We start from the raw sequence: 15762 nt of genomic DNA, 5'->3' as shown, positions 1-15762 counted from the left end.
ATCTGGCAGTTCACGACATGTTACTTTATACTGAAGTTTTTTCTCTGTTTTAAGCTCTGGCGACCCTAATATAAATGACCAAAAGGAAACATCTGAACAAGTCTGAGAAAGAAAGATTTTGGTGCAGATCCATCTAGTGGTTCAAGAAAAGAAGTTGTTTAAATGTTTTTCTAATGTCAGATCTGGCGGCCCCATCGAAAGGATCCAAGAGAAAAAACTTTATAAAGAAGTTTAATGACGATCCATCAAGCATTAATGGCCGGCGCATCTACAATGAAGGAGCATTTATACTTGGATATACGGTATTTGCTAAGTACAGCGACACATTAAACTTGCTGCTTTCAATAAGCTCTTGTACTTGTATTAGAGCCCCTTGATCAATAGCAAGTAGAACAAAATAATCTTTCCATCTGTCATGCATTCATTCAAATTTTTTCCTGCCATGTTTAGTTGAAGTGCAAGCATTACAAAATGCTACATACTCCCTGATAAAGCAGTTTGCAAGATATCTTTTAGAAGTAGAACATAATTGTCAAATATCAAAGCCATTAAGGAGTTACAGTCCATAAAATAAACATGGATTGATCCAAACGGAAGGGGAAGAAGCATTTTATAGAAATATTTCGATGACAAAATACAATACATATCGTAGCCCTGACCAACCTCAGCTCGTTAAATGGGTCAGCCGTGTTATTGTACTTATGAAATAGACTAGCCCGGTTTATAGGTTGGTCGGGGCTACGATATATATTGTATTTTGCCATCGAAGTATTTCTATAAAATGCTTCTTCCCCTTCCATTTGGATTTGTCCATGTTTACAAACACGTTTGTTTATTTTATTATGGACTGTATTAACCGGGCCAGTCTATTTTATAAGTACAACAACTTGTTGTACTTATAAAATAAACTTGTTGTACTTATAAAATAGATTGGCCGTTACAACACGGTTGACCCATTTAAATGAGTTGTAGTCCTGAGGTACAAAATAGGATGGACATACAGAAGTCAAATGATATTTTTGTCTACAAATACCCCACCCAACCTGCTATAGTGATAATGAACAAGTACCATCCTTAATATTATCACTGTAGAGCAAAAACACAGTTCCAGCACAGTAAGCATAAAATGACAAGCAGAATAAAGATCTATGTCAAACTCTTTTACAGCACATCAGCACTTTACAGAGACCAGAGTCCAATTTGAAAGTTCAAACCCAGGATACTGCCCCTGCACTCTTTCTGGGGCCCATTCTTAGGCTGCTGGACACATGGCACAACAGACACAGCAAAACTAATGCAGCTGTGGCATCTCTGAAAACAATATTATTAAATGAGTCAGAATTGCCATTCTTTCTGAAAACTTTTAAGCCCTTTATGTGTTTTTTCAACGAAGTCAAGGACCGTAACCCTGGTCTGGCCGAGTGAATCCCAAAGCACTTGGTGCAGTCAACACATGCTATAGAACAATTTTGTAACTTTTTATAACTGTGGGTCAAATATGTTTTTATATACATGTGAGTCAGAGACAATCTTTCATCCCTTGAATGCATATTTTTAAGTAAGTCAAGGGCCATAACTTTGTTTTGGCTAAGTTAAATCCAAAACAGAACACTGGGTGTACAACTTCACATGCCATAATAACAATCCTGTCATGTTTTATGACTTTATGTAAAATACATTCTGAGATGCTGGTGAAACAAACTTTTATGCATATTTTCAACTATGTGAAGGGCCATAACTCTGATCTGGTCAAGTGAAATCTCAAACAGAATCCCAGATGCACAAATTCTCATACTGAATGCATTAATTATTCCTATGTTTATCAATCCTAGGTCAAATACTTTTTGAGAATGAAATGCTACACAAACTTATAGACCCTTTTCAAGCATATTTTTGACTAAGTCAAGGGCTGTAACTCTGGTAAATCTGTGTGAAATCCATATTAAAACACAGGGTGCACAACCTCACATACTGACTGACAATCCTGTTAGGTTTGATGACTGTGAGTTAAATATTTGCTTGAGATAAGCACAAAACAAATTCAGAATGACAGACATGTTGACAGATGGTTCGTCAGGTAAGGGCAACTCAAGTGCCCCCATCTCCAACCAAAAAATTTTGGGTGGCACAATCAACCAACCCATTTACATCAGGGTTACTTTTTCCCCTAGGTTATTTGTCCATAGGGTGTTGGAATAGCCGGTTATTTAGTGTGACATACAACTTGTAGACAGAATGTACATAATTATAATATCCAACATCAATCAATCTAAAGGTCCAGATGACCCACTTCAATCTTGCACTTAAAATCTTGTTTTCAATCAATGTATTTAGCTCTGATTTACTAAACGAGACTGTATGAAAATAGGCTTTAATTGTCACTTCTAAGAATATTCTATTAAGATCACATCTGTTACCCTTATATGCCATTAACATGCTGGCACCTTTTCAATAAAAATAAAAGCAGTAATATAGTACACTGAAAAATCATTAATTTCATGCACACAAAATTTCATGGTTCTGGGCAATATGGCTACTTCATGGGGATAAGAAGTTGAGGACTTGGACGTTTAAAGAATGAAAATCTTACTTATTCATTCAGATTAAATTTCCGTGGATTTTCTCAACTATGTAGATGAGTTCACTACAATTATCAATGATTTTAGACTACGTTAAATATTTCACTATCAACAATGTTCTGCTACAAGGTTTCATCTTAACGAATCATTCTTTTATTTATTTTATTTTATTTTGTTGGGTTTAACGTCACACCAACACAATTATAGGTCATATGGCGACTTTCCAGCTTTGATGGCGGAGGAAGACCCAAGGTGCCCCTCTGTGCATTATTTCATCATGTGCGGGCACCTGGGTAGAACCACCGACCTTCTGTAAGCCAGCTGGATGGCTTCCTCACATGAAGAATTCAACGACCCAAGTGAGGCTTAAACCCACATGGATGAGGGGCAAGTGATTTGAAGTCGGCGACCTTAACCACTCGGCCACAGAGGCCCCGGAATCATTCTTTATCAACACATAAAATCTATCAAAGAAAAGGAAAGTACTATATTGTCATTTAACTTAAGAATACAATACAGTGAAATCATTTAATTTTGCGGGCATGGAATTTCGTGGTTCTGGTTAAAATGGCAATTTCGTGGGGATATGAATTCATGGATTACAACTTTTGAACATAAAGTGAATGGGAATTTTACTTTTGTTGGGATTAAATTTCGTAGATTGCCTCAACCACGAAATCCACGAAAATTAGTCCCCCACGAATAGTAATGATTTCACAGTAGATCTCCTTTTCTCATTTATCACAGCTAGCATCAGACTTATAAAAGACATAAACTTAAAGTGATGATACAGTTGCTGTCACTTAACCCATATGAGTATAATTATGATGTAATTCCGTATTCACTTTTGAAGTGCATTAGTTAAGATTACTATGAGATTAGAAACATGCTTGAATTTTGTTCTACAAGGGAACTTAAGACCAAGTTAACCATAATAAGTTAAACCAAATTCCTTGGCGAGTGAAATTAGTTAAGAGTCTAATAAATATAAAGTACAAGAGCTGTCACTAATGGTGACAAATGCCCCTGCAGCGCCTTGACCTTTGGCCTGGTGACCTTGACCTTTGACCTGGTGACCCCAAAGTCAGTAGGGGTTGTGTACTCAATAAGTACTATCAGCTGGTGAAGTTTGAAGGTCCTGGGTGCAGTGGTTCGCGAGTAAAGTGCCTTCATGCAAAAAGTTAATGTTGTGATGAACGAACGAACTAACGGACGGACAGTTGAAAACTAATATGCCTCCCTTCGGGGGCATAAAAATGTCAGTGTGGTGTTTGTTTTGTGTTTTTTTTAAGGGAGAGGACCAGGATAGAGGAGAGTCAAACAGAAAGAATTCCATAGAAATAATACAAAATCAAACAGACATGATTTTTGTCCTTCTGTAACTATTTAAATAATCTCTACTTTGTAACTTGCCTTATTGACGAAGCTGATAATTCTTCCCATGAGCAAGGTCTTCTTTGTTCTTTGTGCTCAATAATGTTTATGTTTTTGTCGTTTCTTTCTTTTTTTGTTTGTTTTGTTTTTGGAAGGGTTGGGGGTGGGGTTGGTATTGAGCGGTACTGCGGTACTCAAGTCTGAAACATCGGTAAAAGTAATCAATACTGTTTTCATACATGGCCGATTTGTTCCCATACTGATTTGCACCACAAATTTATCTATTTTTCTGTGAGAACACTGATATTATACTAAGGCCTAAAAAGATTCCGGTAACATGCTCATTAAAATTAGGGTAGGTAGATCAGAAAGTTTGTTTTTTTGTTGAGACTTTTCGGAAATTATTTTTAAGTCAAAAAATGAATACAAATAAGGGGGTTATGCCGTAAGAGCATCAGTTAAAGTTGATTTCTAACATTACTGACCACATTTAAAGCATAAAAAGTGAAGTTTTGCAACTTTTTGTTAAAAAGTTGAAAAAAATATTCTCCAAGGCCAATTATAAGAACATTTAGGGTCGGGCCAAAAATTTAGGGTAGGTCCAGATACCGGAAACATTTTTTTTTAAGCTTTTTATATAAAATCGAAATAATAACATAGTAATATTAATCTTTGATGAAAACAACCTAGGAAAATTGATGTAGCTCTAACGGCAGAGATTAACGAGTTAACATTCCTTAACTAACATCAAACCGTAAGTCACAACATAAGGCAAATAAAATAAATCTTTTTTTTTATTGCTTCTAACATAAATAATCTCTATAGCAGTACTTTCTTTGCTAATTCAAGACCATACTGTTCATAAATTATTTGGTAATGAATATATAGTGTGTCTACAGCATTAAAACAATAGTGAGAAAAAGCTCATAGAAAATGATACACAAAAGTCAAACATTTATTTTGTACAGCCTAAATGACCTACATATCCAATTTCCAGCTTGATTTACCATATTTGGGTGTAAAAAAATCATGAGATGACATTCTATAGCAGTAATTTGGACATCACGCTGAAACATTACAGAAAGAAAGCACACCAGTATTGATTAAGCAGATGGTCTAGTATAACTGTATTGATTAATATAACAATGCCATGGGGTCCTGCGGGAGTCATCCCTGCCCTATCTTAATCAAGAAATAAAACTATATTATCGTTTGATGACTCTTGTTAGAACAATATATAAGTGACTCAACCTACTTTCTGCTTTACATACATGTATCTTACTAATGTACATCAGGCAAGCTTTACATCAGGTAACATCTGAAATTTTTTTTTTTGCTTGGGTTTAACATCGCACCGACACATGATAGGTCATATGGCGACTTTCCAGCTTTTAATGGTGGAGGAAGACCCCAGGTGCCCCTCCGTGCATTATTTCATCACGAGCGGGCACCTGGGTAGAACCACCGACCTTCCGTAAGCCAGCTGGATGGCTTCCTCACATGAAGAATTCAACGCCCCGAGTGAGGCTCCAACCCACATCGATGAGGGGCAAGTGATTTGAAGTCAGCGACCTTAACCACTCGGCCACGGAGGCCCCCAACATCTGAAATAGTTTTAATTTCGCTAATATTTGCAAACAATGCCAACCGCAAGATCAAAATATAAAATTTTATGAATATTAATCAGCATCATGTTCTTAACCTTAAGTACCCTGCTAAGTTTCTAAAATGGAATGGGTCATAATTCACTATGGGCAGTAACATTTATTTTTTGCAGGGGTGTTCACTGAAAATTTACTTACTGAACAGCTAACAGTGCAAACCATGGACATACCATACGTATGGACTGATCTTTGTCTGCACTAGTTGCAAAGGCAGAATTATTTGCCACCAGTGCCACCATTTATATCAAAATGATATTTAAAAGTTATCAATAAATTGCTTGTTTTATATTCTTTCCATTGATATTGATATCATTTGTGTTTTAATAAGTTTAAGCCGTTAGAAAAACATCACTGTTAACAGAAAAACATGGACTCTCAGCGTCTGCCCACCCGATATTTGTCTTATCAGTTCTAAAAATAGAATATACAACGGATTTGTATACAAACATGATCTCTCCTATTTACTTACAAGAGCAGTAGTTTTGTAAGTTCACTTTAACAAGAGCTCGTAGAACATGAATTGCCCCTTGATGCATTCAGTAATTGCACAAGGAACAAAAATTATTTGTTCACTGTGCACTGGATATTTGATGTAATGACCTCAAATAACAAATGATAATGCAGGTGGTTTTTTTTCAGCCGTTTTTATAGCCGTTATTGGGCTATATTCCCAATGCTAAAAAGTATGTATTTTTCCCAAAATCAGTGCAAAAATTCCCAATCTACATTCTGAAAGAAAATTTCATCAAAATTGCACAAACATTGACCAAATTATGGACAATTTTGTATTAGCAGTATACATACTAAAGAGGTTGTACAATGTGAAACAAGTGTATGAGAAAGTGCTTAAACACATTCTTACTATATACTATGGGATTAAATATTTCCCAATTCATAACATTTATGCATCAAAATTCCCAATTTTTGGGGTAAAGCTTATGTTCCCAAAACAGCAAGAAAAAACCCTGTACTGATCCATCATTTACCAGTCATAAGTGACCTCCGTATCAAATGTGATCTTAGACCAAAGCATTCTCTAGTTATTTGGCAAAAAAAGTTCTACTGTTCTGGTTCAATGTGACCCTGACTTTTGAACTACTGACCTTAAAATCAATGGGGGTCATCTGCTGGTCATGATCAATCTTCCTATTAAGTTTTTTGATCCTAGGCCCAAGCGTTCTCAAGTTATCATCGGGAAACAGTTTACGTATGTAACTGTTCCGGGTCACTGTGACCTTGACCTTTGACCTACTGACCAAAAAATCTATAAGGGTCATCTGCTGGTCATGGTCAACCTCCATAATTAATTTCATGATCCTTGGCCCAAGCGTTCTCAAGTTATTTGTTTAACAGTTCCGGTTCACTGTGACTCTGATCTTTGGCATATTGACCTCGAATTCTGTTCATGACCAATCTCATCAACTTTCATGATCCTAGGCCCAAGCATTCTCAAGTTAAAGTCTGGAAACGGCTAAACTGTTCTGTGTTATTGTGATCTTGACCTTTGACCTACTGACCTCAAAATCAATGGTGATCATCTGCTGGACATGATCAACCTCCCTAATAAGTTTTGTGATCCTAGGCCAAAGCATTCTCAAATAATCATCCGGAAACAGTTTAACTGTTCTGGGTCACTGTGACCTTGACCTTTGACCTACTGACCAAAAAATCAATAGGGCTTATCTGTTGGTCATGATCAACACCCCTATTAAATTTCGTGAGGACTGGGTTGAGGTAGAACAACTTATTTCCAGGTTTGACTAAGAAGCTACAGACCCTTTAGGGGTTGTGACAGAATTTTGACAAGATAATGAAGATTCAGACACTGTATATTTCGGTAATAAAACATTCAAACTATGGTCTGTTGGCATTAAAATTGATGTTTGATGTTGAAGGAAATAACTAGATATTGCTTTTGTATTTTTAACATTAGATATTTTTTATTTTTTTTATTGTACATCTAAAACAGCAATCCTACTTGTGCATTGTAAAATATGGCATTAACACCCAACACTCATTGTTATAAATTTGTATAAATAGCCAGAGCGAGTCCATTGACAGACTGTAAACTAGCAGAAATCTGACAGTTCAGAACAAATGAAACGTAAATTATATAGCAGAATTACAGCATCAAATAATTAGAACATGTAAAAAAGACTGATTGTTGGCAAAATTAATTCTGGGGGATTTTTTTTTTCATTTGGGGATTTTTTCTAGGGTAAGATACCAATTATAGGCCTTAGTTTCTAAGGGAAAAAAGACTGATTTCAAAAAATTCCTTTAAATAGTCTCAGTCTAGGTGATGACTCTGTCCCATGGACTAAAAAGGAAAAACTGCCTTATATTAACCAGATTTGAGCTAGCATCCAATCATTCATATACATTACACTAACAAAACACATTTAATTATTAAAAACCTAAAAATACATCCTGACATCTGGCAGGAGGATATCGCTTTGTGTCAATGCTTTGGTCCGATTACCATATCCACCTGACCGGCACACACTATGACCTAAAACAGGGAGGGTGGCAGCCCAACTAATTTGAAGCAATCCTAAGATACGAGTTATTTTTCTTACGTGCAATATCTCCACTCGCGTCAAACAACCCAAAAACCAAAATAGTGGAGAAAATTTCTGATGATATTTTAATTGCTGTCGATAAAATATAGTAGCACTCTTTCTTGGTCGCAACAAAAACATTGAAGTCATTGCACATTAACACAATGTCAATCTAGCATAAGAGTGTTTTAACAGTAACAGCGAAAAGCATATTATTTGAATTGAGAAATAATTTATAGCAACAGAGTGTTTTAACACTATTTATGCATGATGGGCAGTTATTATTTGTATGACGTATTACCATCCGAGTAAATCAATAGATTCTATAGTGTTAAAACACTGTTTTGCTGTAAATTATTTCGATGCTCTCAATCTAAACTAGTAGATAAGATACAGAAGCTTTCTTCCTTGGTCGCAACAAAAACTTTGACATTGTCGCACATTAATGTGACGTTATTCTATGAGTGTTTTAACAGAGACAAGCATATAAGAATAGCGTTTACTGCATGCAAATTATTATGTGCGCAAACAATAAAGGAAGTGTCTAGGGGTACGGATCCGTACCTCTAGACAAGCCTGTTAGGGGTTTTCTAGGGGTACGGACCTCCGTTTTTCTAGAGATTAAGGGTCATTTACATTTCAAATTTTGTTGAAAATGATATAACAAATAACACTTCTTCAGAATTCACCATAAACTTGGATCTGGATGGTTTACAGAACATCAATCATCCGATTGGTTACATTTTCTTTCGGAACGTAAATAACCGAGGATCACCCATACCTGTCAAGTTTCCAAAATATGAAAGAGTGAGATTTGTGCGAGTCGCAAAGCGACGAGTGGGGGTGGGTGCGGGAGGAGGAGTCCCCCTCTCTCCCCCAAGAATTTTTTTTTAAAATATACATGAAAATATGCATTCTGGTGCTTTCTGAGGCCATTAATATGAATTTCAGGTCCACCCTTTTTTGCCTTGCTTTAACACATTCTATATGGCAAACACATGATTTTTTTGTTTAATTTTATTTCATGACAGATCTACAAGAAAATTTAGTTTTCTAAAAAACAAATACTTTCGGTTTGAACCTGCACCGGAAAAACGGTTGTGCATACAACTTACTTCCTACATAGCTTGCAGAAAGCAAGACTTGGTCCATTGTCAGCTTTTCTAAGCCAAGGAAATTCTAGTTCCCACCCGTTGTTATATTTTGACGAATAATTCTTCTTTTTTTCTGGCATCTTCATGTTTGTTTTTTTTAGTGTCGGTCAAGGTCAAGTGCGCGAATGGTTCTAATACTTTTCCGACAATGCAACGTCCACGAATAGCATAAATAGTAACCAGTCAGTCAATATCGCAGTGTTCGAAATTCACGGTAGTCCGACAGCCCGTGGCTACCAAATTTCAGCTCGGGCTACCGATTTTCCACAGGTACAAGCCCGACTGGGCTACTGAATTTTCCTCATTTGTTTAAAAAAACATGTTAATTAAACGAGTTTCCAAACTGAGAAACGCTTATGGAATTATTGGTTTTTGCACTCTTACGTGTTGACAATCAAACACAGTGTCAAAGACATAACCGCAGCGCTAATTGGCTGAATACAATCACCTCTAGCGTAACGGATAATTTATCAGCGTGTGTGTAAATGTGTATTCAGCACTCGGTATTACATCTTACAAATTGTCAACAGTCCGAGTTGCAGTAATTGGCGGGTGCGGATCCTAAAAAATCGGGCATAACAGTTTAGATTTCGTTTTGGCAAGGAGTGTCATGTCCAATGCTTTTGGACTCTGACGATGCTGATCTGGACTGGAGTATTTCGAGTTAAAATTTTTCAAAAACATGGCAAACATGTACTGTATGTCTTTTATTACTTCAAACATGCATAGAGATGTCTGTAAAACAAAATGTTATATGGTGCAAAAATTATGTATTTTAAGGTGTTAAAGTTCGGGCTAGTGAAATTGGTGTCGGGCTTGGAAAATTTTTAATCTGGTAGCCCGAATGGGCTATTGGATTCAAATCTGAATTTCGTACACTGATATCGATGATTTACGTAATTGGCTTGGAAATTAACGCATCAATTTGATTGGTACAATCTCTCTCGGGAAGCTTCGGTTAAAGCAAAAACTGGCCAGGTCTGTTACGTAATCAGTACATTGAAAATGACACTTGACATGTGTTGTCTGTTTATTGTTGTCTCATCCTATCTTAAAATAACGATGCCAGATGGCAATTTAGAGAAAATAAGTGGTCCACAAATTTTTTGGTCTGATTTTTTTAGAAAGCGTGAGAAAATGCTCCAAATTCGTTAAGTCGTGATCAAACCTTGAATTCGTGAGAATCACGATTCAAGCGTCAGACTTGACAGGTATGATCACCAAATAAATCACGAGGATTCGAACTGGCAGGGGAAAAAAAAGATATAAAGATTAAACAAAATAATGATAAATATGTTGGGAAATAACTATTTTTAATTGATAATTAACCCTAAGTTTATTTTTGTTTTTCACACATTCGGTAACCGTAGCGTGATACAAGGGAATTAAGTTTTCGCAAACAATTTCTTTTGCTTAATTGATTATTACACAATCATTTCCGTGCCGATTGTCATTGTTAAATAACAAAATAAATAGGCACATATTATTATGCCTATTTTATTTTATTATTTATTTATTTATTTATCTATTTTTTGCTTAATTTCAAAGGGAATTCAGTTAAGGGATAGATTCATTCATTAATCTAGCAGTTATCAGCAATTTCTTTGACAACAAACTAATCGGCACGGAACAGTGTATTCATTTGGAGTTCCTCAGTCATTTAGGTTTTGAAAGAGAAAGTAAACAATCGGGTGAACGCTGGTATCTGTAAACAAATTTGATGCAAGTTTTAAGTGAATACTGGTTAAGTCTTACTTGTTATTTCATTTTCAACGAAATTTGAGATATAAATAACCCCAAATCCCTAGAAAAAGGTGGTCCGTATCCCCTAGAAAAACCCCTAACAGGCCTGTCTAGAGGTATGGATCTGTACCTCTAGAATCAGATTCTAGAGGTACGGATCCGTACCCCCAGACACTTCCAACAATAAAACCAATAAATTTACTGTGATTTATCTTCCATTATTTTGCTCCTTCGAAGTTAGATTGCCCATGTGGATCACAAATATAAAACAATCTGACTGTCCAATTATTTTGACTAAGAGCCTCAGACTGAGAGGGTGAGGGCTGAGGCTAATTTTGTGAAATTTGTCTGTGACCTAAATGTCAAAATTATATAAATCAGGCTCTGAAGGCACAAACTTCATTTTCTACACGATTTCAATAAATTCATTATTAGTTAACCAGACTAGAATTAAATTTGTACACAAGACAGACAAAATATCTATTAAAAATATATTGCCTTTGACAACCTTGCTTTCACTGTGTGAGAAACAATACAAACATGTGATCCGCTAATGTACATTTTTACCTTGTAAATGCAAAATAAAGAAGGCCGCCAATCGATACCGTCAACAAAGTGATTGTATGTGGCTTGTAAAATACTTCCAAAGATATATCATCAACTCCTTTTTCGTTAATAAATCTGAAATGATCTTCGTCGACCTCCTTCGTCTCCTCCATTTTGATGTCTGCTAGAGACTGCTTTTCAAATTGTACAGTACTACTTGACCTTTGACATGCGATAAATTATGAACCCGTCAATCGATATGAATAGAGAGTCTTAAGGGGAGACTACAAAAATATCAAAGTGTCCGCTGCGCCACTGTGTCCGCTGATGGTGACGTAGGCTGGCCAGGCCCCGTGTTCACAAAACGTTTTCAGTCTCAGCTGAGTTTGATAATGAAACTTTATTTGTCATTTATATCAAAACAGTATGTTTAAAACTTAATTTTATGCTCGAAATTATTTTCAGGTGGCTATTCAGTATTGATGGTATGTCTCAGACGGAATTTAACCTTGGAGCTTTTGTAAAATTGATATTAAGGAGGTAGGTTACCTTCATATTTGTATGTGCGCATGTCCAACCGGAAGCTAACGTGACGATTTACGACGGCGTTTACGACAAACTAAATGTGTCTGTATATTCATTCTTCTGAAAATTAATAATGAACCTGTCTTCGATCTGATGCTTTATGGTTTAATAATGCAGAAATAATGAAAAAATTGCCGCAGAAACGCTTCAAAACAATGTTGCCTTAAAATGACGTCATTGACGTCATGACGTTACGTGTCAGTTACCGCGCAAAATAAATAGCTTTTATCTTGAAAGTACGTAATTCTGTGAATGTTCTTTACTTTAACTATTTTCAAATAACCATTATTTGCTGAAATATTGTTTACGAGTCTTTTGCTCTGAATAATAATCAATATTTTGCTTCTTTTATGTAGATATATTGAAATGTTATGCGGAATGTAAGAAAATGGATGATGATAAGCAATGTTATTTGGAATATAGTTGGGTGAAAGGTTACTTGTTACGGCCATTTTCAAATAAAAAATCTAGCAGTTTGATTTCTAATACCTATTTTTCAGGTTTCGTTGATAATTTGATACTTATGTACTAAAACTAAGATCTAAAATTGTTGCAATTTCAGTAGAAAATTGTGGTTTCTTGAATTTAATTGATGTTACCATGGAAACGAAGCCCGTGACCTATGTATCTAAATGTAAAATTTAAAAGCGTTGACACTGGTCTATTTAGGAAACACAGCTTCGGCTTTTTATTTTCATTTCAACAATATCCATGAGAATAAAAGCAGCATGCTGAACGATTTTTCCATGAAAAATTCCAGACGAGGGGTATTGCTGTAAGTATTCTAAGCTGTGAAATTTGTTTAAATAAATGCAAATAACACGAAAATATAACTTACGTTAGAAATAATATGTTTTAAAGCTACATCAACTAGAAAGATAATCTTATTCAATACTTTTTATAAAAAATTAGGACAAAAAGCAAGATATAAGCTATTTTAAACATCTCTGTTGCCATGGTTACTTTGAACTTTAAGAAAAACAGGTTACCATGTAAAGTGCTTAGTATTTTGCTAATAATATTACCCAAATATTCCATGTTGGTCATTAACAGAATAGCACTGAGACCGTCGAAAACCCCTATTTTTATACATAGTTGTTTAAAAATGAGAGAAAATGCGTTACCATGGAAACACGAGCCCCGCGACATATACATTTTAAGCTTATATTAGAAAGCTAACGTGCATAATAGTAAAATTATCAATTATGCAGACTTCTACGGATATCGATGAAACAAAAATACACTGAAAAGTGTTAAATATCCGTATTTTCCTTCTTCTTTCAATATGAAATACCTTTGGAGGGTCATGTTCTTCAAACCTGGATAAAAATTTAACTTGAAGGGACAGAGACAAACGAAATTGAGATTGTAGCAGTTAAAGCTTCATATTACACGAAATACAAAAGAATGCTGCGGTTCAACTAATTTGAATTTACCCTTGTAACAAGGTAACCTACCTCCTTAAAATATCAAACTCAAACTCAGCTGAGATCGAAAAATGTTTTGTGAACACAGGGCCAGGCCCCGTGTTCACAAAACATTTTTCAGTCTCAGCTGAGTTTGAGTTGGAAATTTTAATATCGGTTTTACTAGAACTTCATGGTTAAATTCCAAATGAGACTGACCATCAGTACTAAATAGTCACTTGAAAATAGTTATTAACTTCAAATCGAATTTTAAACATGCTGTTTAGATATAAATGACAAATAAAGTTTCGTTATCAAACTCAGCTGAGACTGAAAATGTTTTGTGAACACGGGGCCAGATAATCATGTAAATTTTTTTTTTTAGATATTTGATTGTCTTGATTTATTTTATTTCACTCGTGCTTTCTCAGCAATATCCTGTCCGGGATCACCTAAAACCCGTGAAATCTTGAATTCCGTGATGCCCGTGACGACATAAATACGTGACAAACACCTAATATCCGTGACACATTGAATTTTCCGTGATGGACTACTTAAAGTACTAAACACCGTGACGCTATCTATTTTTAGTATTCGGCAAACTACGGAACGCTCCGTATAACAATGGACGGACATGACTCGGTAATTTACGGAACGTTTCGTATGCTTCTGATGATTGGTTTCTTTATATTTGATTAAACATTGACCACAAAATCGTAATTATTGACATTTTTATTAACAATAACAAATCTTAAAATATACAATCATTTTCTTTTCGTGCGTTTTCTATTTTGCTTTTTGGGGTGTGTGCATTTTTTACAGTAGTAAGGAACGTCATCTGCTGGTATGTCATCTTTTTGTAGTCCCTCGCATTCAGGGTGGTACCATATTTACATTTATCACAAACAACATACATACCATCTTCAGGCATTCTACATGAACAAAATACTTTTAGATAACCTGTGTATCTAACACCACTTGCATGTTCAAGGGTCCTAGAACCGGCAGGAAATGGTGTTAGTTTAGCTTTTTCTAAACAATTAATTAAATGCCCACGTAAAATTTCCACATTATATTTTTGAGTACACAGGTCTATTCCGTTAGCTTCTACTATGGCATTTGCAATTGCATACAGACCACAGTCATTACCGTTTTCCTGAAAAGCACAGTCCATGAATTTTAACAGAATTTTGTCAGACTTCTTTGGTGGGGTATCCTTCCTAAGTAAATTACACACCACTTGTTGAACTTGAAAGCTTAAAGATGTAAAGCTGGAATCGTAAATTTTTATTTCCGATTTATTGTTCGTTTTCATGGTTGACAAAGTAAGCCAGTGGGATCCACCGTGCTCTGGAGTTCTGTTTACAATCTGGATAAAATTACCATATGCACGAGGAAAAGTCAGATTGACCGCGTTTAAACAACTGTCCAAACCCCATATATGTGGAAATTGTCTCTTCATGAGAATCATTTCTGCGTCTATAATCCGATCATTAAGCCACTCTGTTGGTGAATAAAGAATGTTTTTTTCTTCGTCCTTAAGTTTAAGGTTTCCATTATCTAACCAATCAGGTCCACTGACAGATGTATTTGACGCAACTGGCTGTCCAGGTTCTCTGTTTTCTTCTATATATATTGTGTATGAAGGTTCTGTCACGGATGGCTCCACATTCCGTAACGGGTCTTCTGTCACGGGGTTTTCATCTGGTAAAATGTCGTTGAATTGATCCAACAAAAGTGTGCCATAATTATGATAATGTGGAAGCGAGAAAAAAGATACATATATGTACAAGGAACTTTATTTTACGTCGGATATATACTGAACAGCAAAAGAAACTATCCAGAGGCCCACAATCTCGAAAACTTATACGATAAACCTAAGGTAAGGCTAAGGTAACGTTATTTGGCTATCTCCAAACACCTCTTAACTTAAGGTATTGTTAGTTAGTTCATGGAGGTAATATAGAGATGGAGTGCGGACGAAAGCACTTCAAAGGTACACTGTGCCACAGGTGGCAGTAACGTACCTAGGATACAGTATGGGTCCATTGTCACAGGAGCAAAATTGTTTTCAAAATGGCTTTTTGTCATTTTTTCCCTAAGAAAACATTATAATTGTAATAAATTTAAGTGCATATGGCTCATGGACC

At 35.7% G+C, this 15762-nt stretch overlaps 1 protein-coding gene across 2 annotated transcripts in view; it reads right to left on the bottom strand.

Moving 5' to 3' along the window:
- Positions 1-11829, bottom strand: part of LOC123540540 (phosphatidylserine synthase 1-like) — a 63316-nt gene extending 51487 nt beyond the window's left edge. For both annotated transcript variants that reach the window (XM_045325633.2, XM_045325634.2), the window contains exon 1: positions 11643-11829. In XM_045325633.2, coding sequence (XP_045181568.2) covers positions 11643-11794 — 152 coding nt within the window. In that variant the 5' untranslated portion in view covers positions 11795-11829. The remainder of the gene's footprint in view (positions 1-11642) is intronic.
- Between the last annotated feature and the right edge of the window lie 3933 nt (positions 11830-15762).

Source organism: Mercenaria mercenaria, chromosome 16 (assembly GCF_021730395.1).
Source record: "Mercenaria mercenaria strain notata chromosome 16, MADL_Memer_1, whole genome shotgun sequence".
NCBI classification, from domain to species: Eukaryota; Metazoa; Mollusca; class Bivalvia; order Venerida; family Veneridae; genus Mercenaria; species Mercenaria mercenaria.
The sequence above is the reverse complement of the archived record's forward strand: the minus strand, read 5'-3'. Positions and strand labels throughout refer to the sequence as shown.